The 17832-nt window shown below is 41.4% G+C and overlaps 1 protein-coding gene across 1 annotated transcript in view; it reads right to left on the reverse strand.

Annotated features, from left to right (window-relative positions):
* Nucleotides 1–1276: 1276 nt before the first annotated feature.
* Nucleotides 1277–17832, reverse strand: part of grm7 (glutamate metabotropic receptor 7) — a 67784-nt gene continuing 51228 nt past the window's right edge. Inside the window, exons 8-10 of the mRNA XM_083919821.1 lie at nucleotides 14594–15529; nucleotides 6923–7175; nucleotides 1277–1959 (exon numbers count right to left, since the gene is read on the reverse strand). Coding sequence (XP_083775947.1) covers nucleotides 1910–1959; nucleotides 6923–7175; nucleotides 14594–15529 — 1239 coding nt within the window. The 3' untranslated portion in view covers nucleotides 1277–1909. The remainder of the gene's footprint in view (nucleotides 1960–6922; nucleotides 7176–14593; nucleotides 15530–17832) is intronic.

Genomic DNA, 17832 nt, shown 5'->3' on the forward strand with positions numbered 1-17832 from the left:
ACAGGCAATTAATTTGGTGGGGGAGAGGCTAGTCTTAATTGGGCATAAGTGGGATTTTTCTTGGCTGTGTGCAACAGAAAATGACAGACTGTGTCTATGAGAAGTATAGACCATCTGGTCTCTCAGGAGCTGAGAGAGATGCCAGACAAATGGAAAGAGAAACAACCGAAAACCTGTGTGGATAAGGATATCGTTCCCTCTCTTTCCCACTATCTCTCCTTCCTCACACACACAGACAAAAATAAAAGGGGGAATCAGCATCTCTCGGTCATATATCATTTGCCCATGTAACAGCCTAGAGGGAGATGATTACCAGATGAAGAAACAGAAGTCTCTCATGCATGGCCTATTCATGTTTTTATATAATAATCAATATTGAAAATAGAAACATTGTGCTTGCAGGCAGGCACAGGAATAAAGAGCGGTTGGCTCATAAAGGCTCGACCATCAGTGGGACAAATTGATCTGACATGTTATATTATTCATGTACAGTAGGGGTTTGGTGGTGAGACTTAGAAGGAGCACCATTGAGAGAGAAACAATGGATGTGACAGAGAAGAGCAAAGGGTGCGTAAAAGAGTCAGCAAGTGGACATCTTCTCCTCGCAGGGTCTCATCCTTTCTTTGCATGGCAGCACTGCTCAATGAGCTCGCTAATGTGCCCTGTCATGGGGCGAGACAGTAAACGGGCGCATGACATTTCCATCGGTTTACAGTAACCCATAAACAACACGGTGATTAATTGTACGTTTTCTTACAGCAGTTCAAACACACCACACTCTATTGTGCTAGGAAACACAAACATGCCCACTCATACGCATGCACAAACACTGAAATAACTATGATATGCTGCCTGGTTTGATTGTATAAAAGATAACAAAATGATTTTTATTACATGTTCATAATTTGACAGACATCACAACATACTTGCATGATTGCTCTGATAATAACGTTTCCCACACCATAGTAATTAGGCATAACATACCCAGTACGAAACTATATAAAACAAACATGCTTGCAGATACAAGGAGGGTCAATTCAACAACAGATTAATTAAAGCCATATTCTGTCATTCAGTGAAGTTCAGTCCAGGTAAAGAAAACAAACGGCAGAAGGATGCTGAAGCTTATCATTTTTAGAATTTATTTCTCTTTTTTTGTTTTTGTTTACATCAAATAGAACAGACATACATTGGCACATGCAAAGTGAACACTTTGTGGTGCTTCATAACCATCCAAATCCAACTGAACAAAGACTGGATATCTATTTTTGTACTCCAAACATGAAAATACTCTCAAATATTTACAAAAAATATATACTTACAATGCCCATCACTCTAACATAATCATCTGGAACTGATTTGAGTTGATATCAGTAAAACAAAGTACTGTTTGTGGCAGAGCTTGCTGTTCAAGGTAATTAAATCAACTGCAAGAAAAAGAGGCACACAAGAAAAATCACTTAAACAATACAACTGAAATCAGATAATGGGAATCCCAAGAGAATATGGCTTTAATGACATTTTAAAAGAAAATATCTTGAAAGCAGATCCACTGTCCTTTTTTTTTGTGTGTGGTTCTCGTCCACAGTGACCCTTTTTTTAGCAGGCAAGTTGTTCTCTGTCAGAGAGATAGGGGTCACAATACAAGTTTAAAACCTACAGTTTGGTTCGTGAGGCCGACCCAGACACACTGGCTTACAGTTGTGCTAGTCGCTGTCAAAACTCATGTATCATGTCTGGATGAAGGTTGGATGCTATCCACAGTCCTGGAGTGCATAGGTACTGCAGGTGGTGCTGGGATGCCTGCGTTCGCTCTCCTGTCTCTGTCTGTCTTTCTCTGTTCCTCTAGAGCTCCCTTCCCTTTTCAAATCACAGATAAAAGGACAAACAGCATTCATTTTCAAGCAGATCAGATCCTGAGGTTGTTGTAACTCACATATGTTTTCTTGGTTGCTTGACCTGAGAACAGAGTAAAAAAAGATTCAGATTTACTTTGAGCACTGCATTAAACAAAACAAAAGAGGCAAAAAAAGCATCTTGAAGCAACTGCTTTTGTAAACTCATCCTACTGCGCTGTGCATTCGTACTGTATCACCAGCTGTGTGCAATCAGTTGCAATATTTTCTGGCTTAGTGTATCATTTCAACTCACAATGCCCCCGTGTGCAGCCTTAGTTTCTATTTTCAGATGTTAACTAGAGATAAAAAACACAAACACCACACAAGTGAACTCCCAACAAATGCTAGGGCATACAATGTGATCCCAGCCTGGATTGCCATGGAAACATATCAGAATGTGGCTGAGTGCCTAGGTGCTGTGTGTTTTTGTGTGCATCCTTCTGTGTATCTATAGTTATGAGAGCCAAGGTTTCAAACCTTGATAGTGAAGGCATTTTGGACTTGTCATGACTTCTGTAAAAGTCTATATTAGGTCAAGAGTTAGTATTATTCTTTGAATTAGGTTTAAATGTAGGGTGGGTGTCGATGTTGGGATAAGGAAAATGTGAATGAAGTCAATGGACCAACTCTAAAACCTCTAAAAAAAAAAGGACATACATTATTCATTCAAATGTTGGTGCCAGTTCTATTGAAGTTAATGGGGCGAGCATGGCAAATCCCACTATAACCATTCATATCTGTGCTGCTTTACCTTTGACTGAAGAGCTTCCACAAAATAAAACACATTGTGCGACGATGACTTTTATGTAAGCAAAATGTACGTGTTTGTTTTTCTTGTACAAGGATCGTGGCTCTGCTGCAGCAGCTGCATATAGCTCACCTCGAGCCCATGTTTGGTCCAAGACGGCTGCTACATCATCATGATACATGACTAACAGAGCAGGTCCGACCTGTTATCGATAGAGCTGGCTAATGTTAGCCCTCGTATTATTTATATGCCATTAACAATTGGTTGGTTGGTTAGTTATGATAACAAAGATGCTTGATTAAAATCAAATAAATAAAGAATTCGATCGTTTGGCACCAATGGCATCATGATCGTTCCTTCTTTTAGAATTTTGTTGTTAAGTGCGAGGATGTGTGAATGTGTGTTATTTCTGTAGGGCGGAATCTCACACATTGCTATAAATTCTTATTCTACTGCTTTAACGTTGCTATGGTGACTAGCTCCCATGGGCTATGCAATTAAAGTCGCACCATTTCTTTACAGCTGCATTTTGTAGTCTTGGCCAGCAAGAATGATGAATAAAACATTAGTAAATGTACAACAGATCCTGCTGTAATCATAAACAGTCTTCAAGAAGATAAGTCTGTGTGTGTGTTTGTGTTTGTGTGTGTATGTATGTTTGTGTGTGTGTGGGGGGGGGGATTTTGACATCTCCTTATGCCATCATTTCAATTTTTAATATTGATAGCTTGTTAATCATCTCTCCCCAAACCTTTTCTTATATTTTAAATTGATCTGAAAACATCAAGTCAACCACACTCAGGGTTGGGGAGTAACCGAATACAAATAACGGAATTACGTATTTATATTACAAAATATGAATTGAAACTGTATTATGTGACAGTTTGAATTGTTGGTATATATTGAATAAAGGGGATTGCTTCATTGCCTCCATGAAACTTGGTGGAAGGTTGTAGCAAAGGCCAAGGGAGAATCTGGGGGGCAGGTACGCATTGTTTTTTCTTTTATTAACATTTCGATCATTGGCCCTGGGGGAGGTCTGTGCTCTCCGATTTTCTCAGATTTTTATTCTTCTTTTTTTAAAAGCGCAACCCTTTGGTGTGTATGCGGTGCACCTGCCTCACAACAGCAGAGGAGATGCACAGTGAGGACATAGTCAGGAAGTTTTTTTGGCATCAAAATGTAAGACCCAGACAAATTAGCTCAGCAAGACAATTTTGAAGTATTGCAAAAGTAATCCAAGTATTAATTTGAATAATCTAATGGAATATGTTACAAATTACATTTTAGGGCATGTATTTTAGGGTATGTATGCATTATATTCTATACTCCCAACAATGCCCACACATGCCTGTTTTGGTTGTTCTATATTGGAAAAAAACAGGACAGAAAAGTTCAGCATTTCAACATCACTGATTTTCAAGGTCTTTTAGAGGCGTAATCATGAAGATTTTACACAGTATCAGAAGCAATGTAAATCAGAAGAACTGCTAACGCTGTTAATCCCATAAATCACTCCATGTCATCTCATACAGGGCTGATGGGCCCTGAAAGGGAGGTATTTGGCGCTCTGATGGTTACAGGAATTGACGGACAGTCTCAAGGGATGGTGGAGGCGCAGTTCAGGTTTCGGGGCGGTCATGCACATAAATTCGCCATTAATAAATGTCACTTCATCTGCTGCTAAAAAAAAAAAAGAAGGGCAAGAGGAAAAGAGTGTGAGTTAGGAGGGGGAGGTGAGGTGAGAAGACATTCATGTAGGAGAGACAGAAGGTGAGAGACACACAGAGCAGATGACATGGTGCACTTTTGGGAGGGCCTCGCAGAGACCGCATGCCCTGCTTGGGGACTTTTTGATGTGCTGCTGCGACAGATGTTGGGGTTTCACCCTCAATGCGGAGTGAATTTGCTCATTGAACCACAAGTGTGATTGGGTAGGATATGCTCCCCATCCCCTGATACACTTGCATCAGCTCTGTGAGTTATATGGACGTAACTCACACATTCAGTCACACACAGATGCACACACTGAAAACTGCATGCACAGATGCACCCTCCACAGTTGTACGCATACACAAGCTTATTCAGCTCCTGACAGATGAGTGTGACAACTGTTGGGTGTTTGGAGAAATTCCCAGGAAAATCTGTCATCTCGCAGGCATAATTCAAAGAGGGGTTGGGGGCTGGTGCACCTGTGGGTGCCATGATCGCTCTGTGTGATTAAAAGCGTTGCAGGAGAGGAGGCCTTTAGAGACTGTGATGTGTGATTTGCATAAGCTGTCAATCATCTCTGTCTTCATCGTGACAACTAGAGAAGAGCTTCCATGGCAACGTTTGGTCTAATAACCAGCTTTGCAGTTTATTTTCTCTAAAACCCTTTTGAGTGTTGGTGTTTCCCACCACAAACAAACACTATATCACCTAACTATTGCTGTATGTAGGCTTCCCCACTCACGTACTAATACCCAGTATTATCTTTGCTAACAGGATCATGCTTACTGTTTCAGATGAAGGGTGGTGTGAGTAACATGCAGCCACAGAGACGGATTATCTCCTTCCATTTCAGGCTACAAAGCCCCGCTTCTTCAAATCTCTCGACAGAGCGATTCCTCCTATCTTCTTTCATTCTCACTGTCATGCATTTGAGCTAAAGGTCCAACCCTTTATCAGGAGCCCTGAGAAAACTGGGTCCATTCTAAAGGACATCATACATACTTTTTGACCAAGTAGCCACCCAATTAAACTGCTGGAATGGGACTTTTTTTTCGTACAAGAAAGGATATGAGAAAGGAAAGAGAGAGATCTCACTCGTCCTTCTTAGGAACATAATTTAAAACCAATCGAAACCCCCCATATATATATATATATATATATATATATATATATATATATATTTCAACTCCTTGCTCTCTGTGGTCTGTATAACACCCTGATCTCTATATAAGCTTAATTAACTCATTTTACAGGAGACTAAAGGGACAGACTTGCGCCTACTGTAACCCAGAAATAGTTGACAGAAAATCCCTCTGTGTGTGATGGTGGCTATATTACACTTGCTATGATACACAGCCATTTTGTCAAACGCTGGTGAATAATTTGGCTTGATCATCGTAAAATGAACAGTGACATATTTAGGCTATGCGTAACCAAACATGGAAAGCATTCATGTTGTGTTTGACGAATGGCTCACTATTGCATTCAGAGCTCTTAAGCAATAGATTACGTCTGATTACACATGAAATGTGGTCTAATGTTAACTTAAATGTGTTCTTGTTGCATACATATGTGGCTCTGAGGCTTTGTGATTATGTGTACTATACTATGACTTTTTTTCGACATACCAGTGGCATTTGCTCTAAGACTGCAAGGGAAGCTCAGCTTCCCCTAAAATGTCACCAAAAAAAAAGGGTTAAACATGTACTGCTGTGTGTACGTTTCATTGACTAACTATGTGCTAGAAGCCGGCGCAACTTCCTTCTCATTCATCCCCGCAGCACCACAGTGCTTTACACAGCAGACGCTCAGCTTCTACTGACTTCAATGGGGAAGCGTAAAGCAGGTTGTTCCACTGCAGCGAAACTAGATGGTCATTGGATAAATGCTGGGCTTTGTCCCGCCCATCAGCTCAGCATCTCTGGGTTCTATGGAATGGTGGGCTGGCCCGGACGCTTGGCTTCTGCATGATGATTGGATGAGCTGTCTGAGGCGGAATAATTTTTTGATTGACAGCTAAATGAGCGAATCAGTGATCTTAAAGAATAAACATCCATCAGAGCATTTCCAAGTTTTTCCTTCCGTTATTCTGAACTGATCCGGAATGTACTGATCCCCAGCTACTTTGTCTTTGTTAAAAACGACTAGCATTGTGTTTGGCAACTCTGTTCTGTCACTCTGCGGCTTCTTTCCCCAACAAGCAGCTGTGGAGCTTCCTCCCCCATCACTCACACTCACAGGCAGTCACACTTCACAGTAGCCTGGCGCAGCAGCTCCAGCTGGGCCAAGGCCGTTTAAGCAGCCTAGCTCTGCTAGCATTGAGAGGACACTGGTCAAGTCACTGGAAAAGATGCCTAGTTGATACGACAAGGTTACAGATCATTTTATTGAAAAGGAACAAAGGGTAGAATTTATATATAAATAAACAAACACATTTATGATGTAGGCCGGAAAAATTAGCTTCCCCTCCTTGAAAGACCAGCAGCGGCTACTGCAGGCTGCCATTACTTGTTATGGCATTTTTTTCGACGTACTATACTATGACTCTCACTGGGCTACTTACTCATGGGGTCAGCAGCAGGGTTCTCACACAGCTCAGTCTTAGCCTCTCCATTGGGCCTCTCGTTGGGCTTCTGGGAAAGACGTGATGACATTGTCGCAGCCGTAACCACAGCCTTGAAGCTACGCTTCCTCTTCTGTACGTTCATCTCAGGGTGGAAGATAATGATATACACCTTCGGCATGTAGAGCATGCCCAGTGCTACAGAGGCACTGAGGTTCATGGAGATGGTCAGGGTGGTTGTCTGAATGTACAGCTGGAAAAAAGCACAGGTAAAAAGTATTTTTAATACAGACTGTAATAGCAACAAAACTATCATAAATGGACAATTCCTTTCTGAGATTCAAGATCAAGAAAAATGAAAGAAAAGACAGCTATAATGGGTTAACATCTGTTGCCAATTACAGAACAGTCACACTGTTGAACACAGTGATGAGGCAAAACCTAATGATAACTATAACCTGATAAGTGTGAGCATCCAGCAAAAAAATGTTTGTAATTATTTTTTTTTTTAACTTGTATTAAACACAACCTTCTGATAAGAAAGAAAAGATACGTCCTGAAATTTCTCAAAATTACCCTGGACTTCAATCAGGTTGAGGTCCCATTTTGTGTGTGTGTGTGTGTGTGTGTGTGTGTGTGTGTGTGTGTGTGTGTGTGTGTGTGTGTGTGTGTGTGTGTGTGTGTGTGTGTGTGTGTGTGTGTGTGTGTGTGTGTGTGTGTGTGTGTGTGTGTGTGTGTGTGTGTGTGTGTGTGTGTGTGTGTGTGTGTGTGTGTGTGTGTGTGTGTGTGTGTGTGTGTGTGTGTGTGTGTGTGTGTGTGTGTGTGTGTGTGTGTGTGTGTGTGTGTGTGTGTGTGTGTGTGTGTGTGTGTGTGTGTGTGTGTGTGTGTGTGTGTGTGTGTGTGTGTGTGTGATTAAACGTCCGAGTAATGCCACAAATAATGTGTTGTGTGATAGCCATCTTCTGGATACAGTATATATTCAATTTGCACACATGGACTAAAAAAGAAGGGGAAATTCAGTTTTTTAATCCGGCTCTGGCCCAAAACTTGTGGTTGGGGCTTGGGTCGGAAACTATGCGGGTTCATGTAAGGTTGGGCCTGAGTTTTTTGGGTGCTATCCTATCTCTAGTGTGGATATTTGCTTCTATTTGTAGCTTTGGGGAAAGGAGCAGTCATGCGTACGGTAACATAATCCAGCAGCATTTATTAAAGCCTGACCTGCAGCTACTCAGTCAAGTCGAAGACGGTTCAAGCGTATTAATGACAAAAGCAGAAGCATCACCATGACTTTATCAAAATTTCCTCACATGGCCTCCTTTCTGCCAGTCCCTCCACCCAATCGCTTGACTAGATTGATAGACTACACTGTCCGTGACATCTTGCAGTCACATTTCCTTTCCCTTCATATCAGATCTTTTATCTCACCACTCAAGCGACATACAAGCATTCATCAGACCAATCAACAGCAACTCAGCTACTTCTTCCTCTACTAATAATTCCATTGGCCAGGATCATTTCTATGTAAATTCCCCCTAGAGTAGAACACAAACTTAAACTAAGAACACTGCATCTGCAGTATACAGCAGACCATTTGCTTTTCTGCAGCTCTGCATGCAGTCGAATACAACCTGTGAAAGCCTCTCCCTGCATTAAGTGGTAAGATCATTCACAAGATTTCCATTCATTTGAGCCCGTTCTCTTAAATGCTTAATGCTGTAACATTCCTTTTCAGAGAGGTTACATAAGACCTTTCACATTGATACGTGGTAATTACGAGCTTACATAACTGAGATCACGCTATTATTTAGGTTATTTTCTGTCATGACTTCATCAAAAGGTGGTGATTTCAAGAGGTAGTTAAGTTAGTAATTCAGCACGCAGCAGCCTATTTTTTCATTTAAGGTCGAATCGGAGGAGAAGGAATTGCTTCAAGAGGGGACATTATTGTTTCAAGAGCAGATCACCAAAGTCCCTCACTCATCTACTATGCTTGAAAGCCTCAGATGTCACTTATATGCTGCCAGCCACTGTTGATGTGAACCAGGGAGAGGACACAATTGTAGACACATTAGCCACCAGAGTGTACAGTATTTGCAGAGGAATGCTCACTGATTCAGTGAGAGGAAGAAATGTCAGCATTTGCATACCGTTTTCCTTGGTAAAAAGCATGACTAATGGTAATTTCTTTCATACAAGATACTCATTTATATGCCTGTCGTGTCTTTGTCTCCCAATCTCCACCAATCATTCAAATGCCTGATATAATCAACATGCCAATACACTCAACTGCCTTTTTCTCTCTCCATCCCCTCCTGTTTCTGTGTGGAGCAGCATCAGAGGCAGTGATCTGGCTGGCGCACCATGCATTAATAACTGTATGAATATCACAATGCTCTCGGTGCACTCTGTACTGTGTCACTCCAAGCTGGGGGAGAACGGAAATGTCATGCTTTTTCTGGAGTCTGAGCTCTGAATTCGCAGAGTTTGTGATTAGATATTTGGGCAGCTGATCAAAGCAAAGCGAGGAGTACACGTGGCGTCAAATATAATCACCAGAGAATCTCCGCCCTGTGCTGTGTTTCCATGTTTGGTAGTTGGTAACCTGTCTGGTATCCATAGCAACAATAGAGTTTGGTGCAAGCAACTAAACACGACTGGAATAAGCTTTTAATGAGATTCTGATACCTTAGACGCTGCAATGCTGACCCTATCAGAACTGATTTATTGACCACGCAGGAGAGTTGATTTGGGAGCAGGCGCACAATGAGTATAAGGTGCTTACTCATACTCATCACACACAAGAAAACCCCCCCCCCCCCCCCCCCCACACACACACACACACACACACACACACACACAGAAAACGTGTTGATATGTGGGCTTTCGATACCTCTTATACAGCTTCACACACATAACACACACACACACACACACACACACACACACACACACACACACACACACACACACACACACACACACACACACACACACACACACACACACACACACACACACACACACACACACACACACACACACACACAAATCCTCTTTCTTATTGCCTCTAATCATAGAGACTGGGGTTTTGCATTGTGCCTCTCGATGAGCTTGACCCAAATTCGTAGCCCCACTCACCCACCACTCGAATGTTTAGCTTGTCACAGAACATTCATAATTAATTCCTGTTGCTTTAACATAAATAAATACATGAAGTCATTTTCACAACTGCTTGGCAACTCACTATTTATAGCTGCAGTAATGATTTATTAACGTCCTCATCAAGAATCGAATCAAATGGTTGCTTTTTGAGTTTTACATCTCATTGACAAGCCAAACGCCAACACCAACTCACAACAAGGGACATGTCTTCCATTTACACAAAAAGCTGTTGAGGGTAATCCTCATAATTATACCCACTAGGGACATACTTACTGCAAAGGCAATTTAGAAGGGTATGGTTGAGTACTATAAATGCACACAGCAATAAGGGTTTGATTCAGTAAGTGACAATTAGGATGCTCTCTGCCCTGTTAGAGAATGCCTTCAATAATGGATCCAGGGGATTTGCAGTCTCCTCTCAACTACCTGGATGTGTCTCTTGTTGTTTTGGGTGGCCTACTTTCTTGCCAGACTCATGTCATGAATAACTCTGTTTGGCTTTGTGCTGCAAAGCCCTATTCCATATAGGAGTCTTTCTGTGTGGACGGTCTTCCCCTAATTTTGACTGTGCAGGAGATCCCCATTTTTGGGTTTCAAGACAAAGATAAAAAGGTGCTGACACATGTAAGACACTCTGATGTTGCTAGTGATGTTTTCTCAACACAATATGCTGTAATACAGCGCTCATACTAGTCTTAATGTTGCTCTAATGCTCTAATCAGGGCCTGCATCATCAAGCGTGTTGTAAATCAGTACTGACTGTCCAAAAATTTTACTGGGGCTCAATTTTGGGCCAACCTTTAGCACTAAAGGTAAAAGCGTATTATCTTTCTTGACTCAGACAGTATTTAGGGGAGGAGAGATGTTTTAGTAACACTTCATGACAAGAAGTTTGTGAAAAAGATACTGTTTTGGAAAAAAACTGAGCAATTGTGACTTTGTGCAGAAAGCGCTATCCTCACAACCTTGAAGTGATAGCTCATTTTTTTAAGTGGGGTTTCATGAGGTACTTATTCATAGTCTGTATTAACTACAGTAGATGGCGGTTGGCAGACATGAGCCCTGGCACGGAAGCTAATCAGTCCCTGTGTATTCCTATAAGGCTTTTTTCCTACAGGGAAATTTCAGCTTTTCAACAATGATGATTCTATTAGATCTAACAATCTAGGCGGCAATAAATCAAATTTCATCAACATAATCTTCATGAGGTGAGGTAAAATCAAACATAAGGGTCTTATATGTTATGTCCTATTCATTTATTTCAAATTATATAAGAGCTACAATATTTGAGAGATGTGTTCACATTGCTATGGTTTACTTCACAAGACTGGGTTACATTACAGAATTTTATTTTCTCGCACCTGTAAAGGACACAAAATAGAAGATTTGATGTTCTCAGTTAAGAGGCGTGCCACAGCCCACAGAGGGTTTCAAACATTATCACTGTGTGTACAACACTGAACAACGGATGCAGTCTGTGTGTGGCATGTTTTGTAAAATGATGTGGTTACTGTATATGATAATTTCATGCAGCTGAGTCAAATTACCGGCTACCTACTTTTTAAAGCCAGATAAGTGGCCTGCCAGTGTTTACTCAAAGTCGGCTATGTAAATGATGTATTATTATATATATTATATAGCTATATTTATGCTTCGCTGTCATATTATTGCATTTATTACCTCTGAAATGAACTATTTGCCCATACTACTAAAAAAAATCTTGCTATTTTCTTCATTTTGGTTTTGTCTAATATTCCAAACTGCAGCTGTGGAGAGAAATGCAATACCTAATCATATTTACTTTTACTACTTTGCGGCTCTGTGTGTTGCAAAACAGCAACATCACACTCTCTCCCACTTGACCTCTTTATCTTGAGGGATTTTCAACATTTTTTTTCAGAAGAAAACCTCCAACTTTTCCTTCTTTCCATTAGGCCACTTTTTAACTTTTTGCCGGCAGTCTGCCTCTTGTACAGTCTGCTCCGACTTTCAATCATAAAACAACTGATAGGCAGGAGAATTTCAGACATTAATTTTAAAAGACTCCCCATCCCTGCAGTAAGTGTCAAGTCCAACTCCTGTCAAGTGCAGTTGTTTTCGAGAGAGAGAGAGAGATGGGAGGATTACTTGTTGCAATTTTATTTTACCTGCTGAAACATGGAATGTCAAAGTTTTTTCCAAGTATAGTTAATCATTGCTAATGATACTTGGCGGCATAGCCTCTCTTGTCTGGAGGCTTGTGGGTACAGGAGACATCTTACAAGAGCCTAAGTGGTTTCTATACACGTATTGTGTGTTAGTTTGCATGACATGAAGATCTCCTTTGAGCGTGACTGAATCTCGTGGGTGTTTTACTAGAAAGTATCCATCTAAATTGTTTCCACCTCAGGGAAAATGTTTTATTATATCATCATCCTATTCTGCTCAACTGTAAGAAATGTTCTTTTTTGTGGTCAAAGACTTCTCGTGTTCAGTGATAGCATCCCTTATATCTATTCCCTAGTTCCTTTACTCAAAAATATGCAGTAATGTAAAAAAAAAACACTTTTTGGGACTTTTCTATTGCTATTTCGCACATTTCTATGTCATCTAATTGTTTTGAAGTCTGAGGCTGGAGGATGGCTGAATTTGGATGCTGGTGACTCTCACAGTCATTAACTTGAGAGTGTTGAGTAGTTGACTGAGCACATGCAGGTGCACAGGAGGCGAGGGGGGATGCTCTGTGATCTTTTGTTACTGTTTTCGCATGGCTGCCCTCAACATGAGTTTGAATGGGCAAAACCAGGGGAAGGAGGGGGGGTCACAGGTGTGGAAAACATGGGAGTCTAAATGGTGTTGAGTTAAAGAAATTGTCACAACTGCTACAATACAACATAAGGTCAGTGATCTGATTTTTTTTATCACTGGCAGCTGGCAAATACATACGTTTCCCACTGTTTTCATAAATATTTTGATATGAGACAACCTGGGGTAAGAGAGGTTATTCAAATCTGTGTTTGTTTTTCCCCATCTGCACTTATAAACACAAAATGTCAAGGTAAAATTCGTACAAAGTAAGCATATAGTCTAATGCATGACATTGAATCCCATTTCGCCTCCAACAGCTCATTCACATGCACACACACCCACAGCATCAATATCTTCAATCACTAGTGACACCATTATTTTAAGTATAAGTCAGCTGAGATGATGGATGAGATAGCTTCACTTCACCTTAACTGCACTGAAGCTTCTGAAAAGTATGTTATCAAGACGTGCAAAGGCACTTCTCACTTGCAGTGGCTAGGGAGTAAGAAGAAATGTGCCCATGAAGGCCATAACAACAGGATGCCGTGGTGTGAACTGGAGGTGAGTGCAAGACAGGAGCTTGTGTGAAGAAAGAGTTAACTGCATAAAGGGGAAAGATAAACACATTACTGCCTCGCTAGTCGCCGCGAGTAACATAATGAACTCCTAATCGCTGCTGAGGGTGTAATTCATCTATGAAATCAGCAGCAAATTGAGATGAGGAAAATCAGTTTCTGATCCATCTCATGCAGTAGCTTAGCAGGAAGGATATTGAGCGGCGTGCCTCTCAAAAAGGTTAGGAGTAACACTTTCCTGTCAGCATCGATATTCTGTCAGTGGAAACTTCCCCTCCACTCCGTCTGGAACACGCAGGCCTGCCGAGCTGCACGCACGGCTCGTGAGTCCAGCCGGCGAAGGCATTTGTATTCTCCCCAGTGCTGGCCAGATAAGCAATGACTAGCGCGTCAGGTCAAAATGTCATATTCTCAATCAACTCCAGTAGCACCCGATGTCAAATGCTTTGTTGAATAGAGCACAGCTATCAGGAGATGGAATGTGTTGAATCAAACTTCTATGTACCCCCACATTTCTCCCTGCCTTCCTCCTCTTCCAGCTCATCTTCCTCTTCTTCCTCCACCTCCTCAACCTGCTTGTCTCCTTTTCCAGAATTAGGCATATCAGTATATGTTGAGCACAAGGCATGAGAACTAAGATAATGGCATCTGGAGCTGCTGGCACCCCCTCCGTATCACCCCTCAGGCATTTCAGGATTGTGGTGCTTAACATCAACCCTCCCTCTGCCTTTTTATGCCTATTTCTGTCTGTGGTGGTCCTGGTGTGGGTTTCCATGCACATCGGAGCCATGTGGATGTGAGATCAAAAGAAAATGAACCCATGACTTATACAGTCACTGCAGTGTGTGTGTGTGTGTGTGTGTGTGTGTGTGTGTGTGTGTGTGTGTGTGTTTGTGTGTGTGTGTGTGTGTGTGTGTGTGCGTTTGTGCGTGCGTCTGTGTGTGTGTGTGTGTGTGTGCGTGTTTGTGTGGTCCCTTTATGTACTGTTTGTGTTTTAATTTTGTGTTTGCACGAATATGCGTGTGCGCATGTGTTTGGACAAGATAAAAACAGGGCCGAAGGAATGAAAGGGAAATTTGTGAGAAGAGAGAGAGAGAAACAGACAAAGAGAAGGGTGCCGACAAAGAGAGAGAAAGAAATGACTCACCTTCTCTGCCGACTGGGCTGTGCCAAAGAAAATCGGGATGAAGGCCAGCCAGACTATGCACGTGGTGTACATAGTGAAGCCAATGGGCTTGGCTTCATTGAAGTCTTCCGGTACATCCCTTGTCTTAATGGCGTAGATAGTGCAGGTAACCATCAACAGGATGCTGTAGCCCAACGAGCAGATTATCTGCAGGTCTGTGATGTCACACTTCAGCACCCCACGGGCCAGCTTGGGGTTAATGGTTTTCTGCTCATCGTAGTCGACGATAGTGTTCGGAGGGTCCACGGCAAACCACACCAGCACGCCAAGAAGCTGCACGCAGATCAGACTGGAAGTAATGGCAATCTGGGAGGTGGGACTGATGAATCGTGGGGCTGCGACTGTCTGCTTTCCCTGCTCGAAGATCCGATAGATACGGTTAGTCTTGGTGAGCAGAGCGGCGTAGCTGATGCACATGCCCAGGCCCAAGAAGATCCTCCTGAAGGCACACACGGCTACGTCAGGTTTGGCAATCATGAGGAAGGTGATGATGTAACACAGGAAGATGCCAGTTAGCAGCACGTAGCTCAGCTCTCGGCCTGACGCCCGCACGATGGGTGTGTCATTGTACCGCACGAAGGTTGCCATGACAAAGATGGTGGCGATGATACCGAGCATGGCAAGAAAGACGGGGATAATTGCCCAAGGGGAGTGCCACTCCAGCTTGACAATGGGGATTGGCTGGCAGGCGGTTCTGTTGGGGTTGGGACGCATGTTGTAGGCACACAGTCTGCAGGAAATCTCGTCGTATTGGTACTGGTAGCCATCACATAGCTCACAGTGCCAGCAGCACGGCATGCCCTTAACCCTCTTCTTCCTCTCTCCAGTTTTGCAGGGCAGGCTGCACACAGAGATAGGCACCTCCTGCTCCCCATCTGGCCACTGAAGCTCCTCCAGCTGGTAGAGAGATGAACCACAGCACAGGAGGCTAGGGTTAGGTACAGCTGAACATGAAAAATGTGTGGATGGTAAAATGTTCCTGAATTTTGGGCATGACCTTATACTTAGAAGCGGCCACTAATCACTATATTGTGCTTCCCATGAAGTTACATTCTTTGAAAAACAAAGCACAATTTAATCTTTGCAAACAGCTGAGAAAAGTGTAAACGCAGTCGGAAAAACAATTAAGCTAATACAGTACAACATCTTTCTTGCCAATTTCGGAGAGGATTGCCTTTTTCTAATACTTGAAAGTAATTGAAATCACCATGGCAACAGAGCTTACCTTTGTTCAGTGAAATGAAAATAAAGAAATATGAAATGCAAGAGACATTATGTTTTAATACAGAAGCCAGTGGGGTATGAAATATGTGATGATAAGGAAGGAGAATGGCACTTTGGGATTGCAAAAGGCCTCTTTTAGACTTCGTAGAGCTATTTCTATTTATGATCTTGTCATCAAAATGAAAAGTGCAGTATACAGGCACACTGAAGAACTATCTGAAACTCCAATCTAAAAAGGCCCTGAGGTGTTTCATGGTTTAAGCTCAATGTACATGTCGGCCTTAAAAAAGAAGCCATGAAGGAATGGAATTTTTTAAGGGCTCTTACATATTTAGTTAGGGTGTTAAAAAAAAGCTTTCTTGATACTCCTTTTGATCTATTATGAAAGTGTACTCATCCATGACTTTAGAAGCACCAGAAGATTAAAGATACTCCAACATGGCAGCTTCACAGTAATATACAGTATGAGCCAAGTTACCAACAAACAAAAAGACACAAAAACAGAAATCTACACATTCTAGTGGTATGATGGTTTAAATGATATTTATTGTCCTCTAAAACTGCTAATATGACAGATTTAAAAGGTACTTTGAGATGATGAGTCTGAAACGGCCTAAATGAAACTCAGAATAGCATAAAATTATTATGGAAATGAATAGGAATTAATTGCAGAGATCGTTTTTGTAGTGTGAATTATGTCTTGATGTTAAGTGATTTAATGACTTAAAGGAACCCTGTGGAGTTTACACCTCTAATAGCGCAGTGGAGCATTTTTTCAATGAGTCATGTCAAGTTTATTTATGCAGCACGTTTCATACAATAGGTAACTAAATGTGCTTCACACTCAAAAGCAAAAAAGGGCAAAAATCATACATGACAAAAACTTAAGAAGGTATTACATAAATAGCATAATAATGTGGCTATTACAGTGAAAATTGAGTAAAATAAGATGGTAATATCATTATTGAGATTAAAAAAGGGAATAATAATAATACTGATTATAAAATAACCATTAACAACACACTTAATATACAATTAAAAACTAAAGCTTGAGAAAAAAAGATATATTTTTAGTCTGCTTTTATTCAGTGAGAATGTCAGCGATGTACGAAGGAGCTAAGCTTGTTTTAAAATCAATTTTTTATTATATTTGGAGCCAGTGAGGAGAAGTTAAAATAGGAGGGATGTGTTTTGTGTCGAGTGTGTCCCCATTTTTTTTGTCTCATGTTATGTTCACCAGGACGTACATGCACACACATGGAGGTAAACGACAAGATGCACAGTTCTGCCAATGATTTCCCGCCATTCCAGTGATATAATGGTGTCAGTAATGTGCCAAGAAACACAGCAATGCGCCAGCAAAGGCAGGGAATAGACTGTATACTAGCAAACATGGATCCACAAAAATGCAGGATTTAAAATACTAAATCGGCTTTACAAATGTTATGCAATAGGTATTTGTTATACAAAATTTAGTAACACATACAGTTAGCAGCCTGTTAGCTTAGCTTAGCATCAAGACTAAAGCATGACAAAACAGCTAGCATGGCATCTCTAAAGCTCCCAAATTAGCGTGTTGTATCTTCTATGTTTAATCCATACAAAAACCGATGGTTACACTACCTGGCAATGTCACGGTGACGGTTAAACTCGAGAAAGACTCAAAGAACTAGTATGGCACACTATCCCCTATAAAACCACAACTTCTCAATTTTACACAGTTTTTGTGCAGATTGAACAGAGATATAACGTGCTAATTAGTGAGTTTTAGAGGTGCTGGTAGGCAGATTGTTTTTGGCATACAGAAACGAGAGTGGCTTCAATCGTCTGACTCTCAGCAAGAAAGAGAATAAGCGCTTTCCCCAAAATGTCAAAATATTCTTTACTTTAAAAATGAACAATTTTTCTTCACTGCTGATCTTTTCATTTCCGTGGTGTGAAATGGAATTCAAACTGATGTGCGCATACATCAAACA

This window comes from Echiichthys vipera (genome assembly GCF_963691815.1).
Source record: "Echiichthys vipera genome assembly, chromosome: 9".
Lineage (NCBI taxonomy): Eukaryota > Metazoa > Chordata > Actinopteri > Perciformes > Trachinidae > Echiichthys > Echiichthys vipera.